At 42.3% G+C, this 1523-nt stretch overlaps 1 protein-coding gene across 4 annotated transcripts in view; it reads left to right on the top strand.

The window, feature by feature from the left end:
• Sltm (SAFB like transcription modulator) overlaps window positions 1–1426 on the top strand; it is a 48173-nt gene extending 46747 nt beyond the window's left edge. Inside the window, exon 21 of one of the 4 annotated variants that reach the window (XM_005347666.2) lies at window positions 250–1426. In XM_005347666.2, coding sequence (XP_005347723.1) covers window positions 250–358 — 109 coding nt within the window. In that variant the 3' untranslated portion in view covers window positions 359–1426. The remainder of the gene's footprint in view (window positions 1–249) is intronic. The other 3 variants (XM_005347665.2, XM_013346407.2, XM_013346409.2) reach the window with 3 other exon arrangements.
• The last annotated feature ends 97 nt before the right edge of the window (window positions 1427–1523 follow it).

Here is a 1523-nt window from a genome sequence, read left to right as displayed (position 1 = left end):
ACGTTGAAATAAGAGTGCCAAGGTCACACACTTGCTGCCCACCACGTATTAGCTCTGTGTCTTGGACAAGATTACTTTCAGGTCTCAGTTTTTTCCTTGGTGAGAGGGTTAGTAATGGTATCCACCTTATAGGATTAGAGTCTAGATGTAGATCAGGAAAGCAGAGAAGCCTTTGGGAGTGCTAAGTGCTGGGAGGGTATTTCTTGTGATTGTTTGTTCTGACCCTTTCCCTTTTAAACTCCCTTTCAGCACCGCATCCCCAGTTAATAGGATTGTACAGATGAGTGGCAACTCCATGCCAAGAGGAAGCAGCTCCGGGTTTAAGCCGTTTAAGAGTGGACCTCCACGGCGGTTTTGAACACAGACTTCCTGCCGAGGCTTCCAGATAATTTATTGAGATCTCCTGTAAACTTTACTTGACTACTTACGAGGAGGACCTCTGACTGCTTGAAAGCTCTATCTGACTGTTGTTTTTCTTTTTTTAAAAAAAATTTAACATGATTGCTTTTCTCAATTTTAGAGAAGATGTTTAAATAGTTCTGTTGAAACTTTTCACAGTTTTGTGTATCATTCAACTTTTTTCTTGCAGCACTGAGACCCATTTTAAAGGATTGGCACCGAGGCTGTTTTGTTTGGCTCTGTGTGAACGAGAGTGGATTGCAGCTGAGTGGTAGTGGTTTCATTTGCAGCATTAGTTCTGTGGTGTCACCAGTGTTTGCTGCCTCCATTTTGAAGGCTATTTGAGCTTCAGACGCCTGCTGTCTAATTTCTAGAGAATAAGATTGTTCCTTGCATTTCGGAGTATTATGTAACCTATTTTTGCAGAAGGTACTGTTACATTAAGTGCATCTGTGTATCCTGGTTAAAAAAATGTAATCTTTTTTGAAATAAACCTTCATATTCTGTATAGTTGCTAAAGTGTTGAAGACCTTTTTAACTGTAAACTGAAGGTAGATTTTATATAGGGAGCAGTATACTTGTCCAAGTTTGTGTGGTATAAGGCTCCATAGATGAAGGAAACTTTGTCCTTGTGCCTTGTATCACAAGGGTTTCGTATTGAGTTGAGCAGGTAAGCTGCACTTGTTGAGGGTCTTCACGGTTTGATGGATAAATCCCATGTCTCAGAATTGTGTGATAACATTTCCGTCTCCCCAAATAATGCTGAGAAGTGGAAGAATCTCAGATTCTAGACAGGGTGACTCAGTCAGGTTTTATAAATGCTACTGTGCAGCAATAATCTCTCTGTGAGAATAAAAGCCCACACTTAGAACTGTGTTCATCTTTGTTCCAGCCTCAGGGTTTAGTCCTCCAGCCTTCCTGCTAGTGAGTCCCAAGCAGCAGACTTGGTAAGAACTGAAATGTCAACATTTGCTCTCTGTTCCTAGGACATGCGGCAAGCCTTGTACTCTGGTCAAGAGTTGCTAGCACACTGTGGATGTGTTAGAAATACTCTAATCCAGCCAGGCGGTGGTGGCGCACGCCTTTAATCCCAGCACTCTGGAGGCAGAGGCAGGAGGATCTCT

Source organism: Microtus ochrogaster, chromosome 5, assembly GCF_000317375.1.
Source record: "Microtus ochrogaster isolate Prairie Vole_2 chromosome 5, MicOch1.0, whole genome shotgun sequence".
NCBI classification, from domain to species: Eukaryota; Metazoa; Chordata; class Mammalia; order Rodentia; family Cricetidae; genus Microtus; species Microtus ochrogaster.
This window is presented reverse-complemented; position numbering and strand designations above follow the sequence as displayed.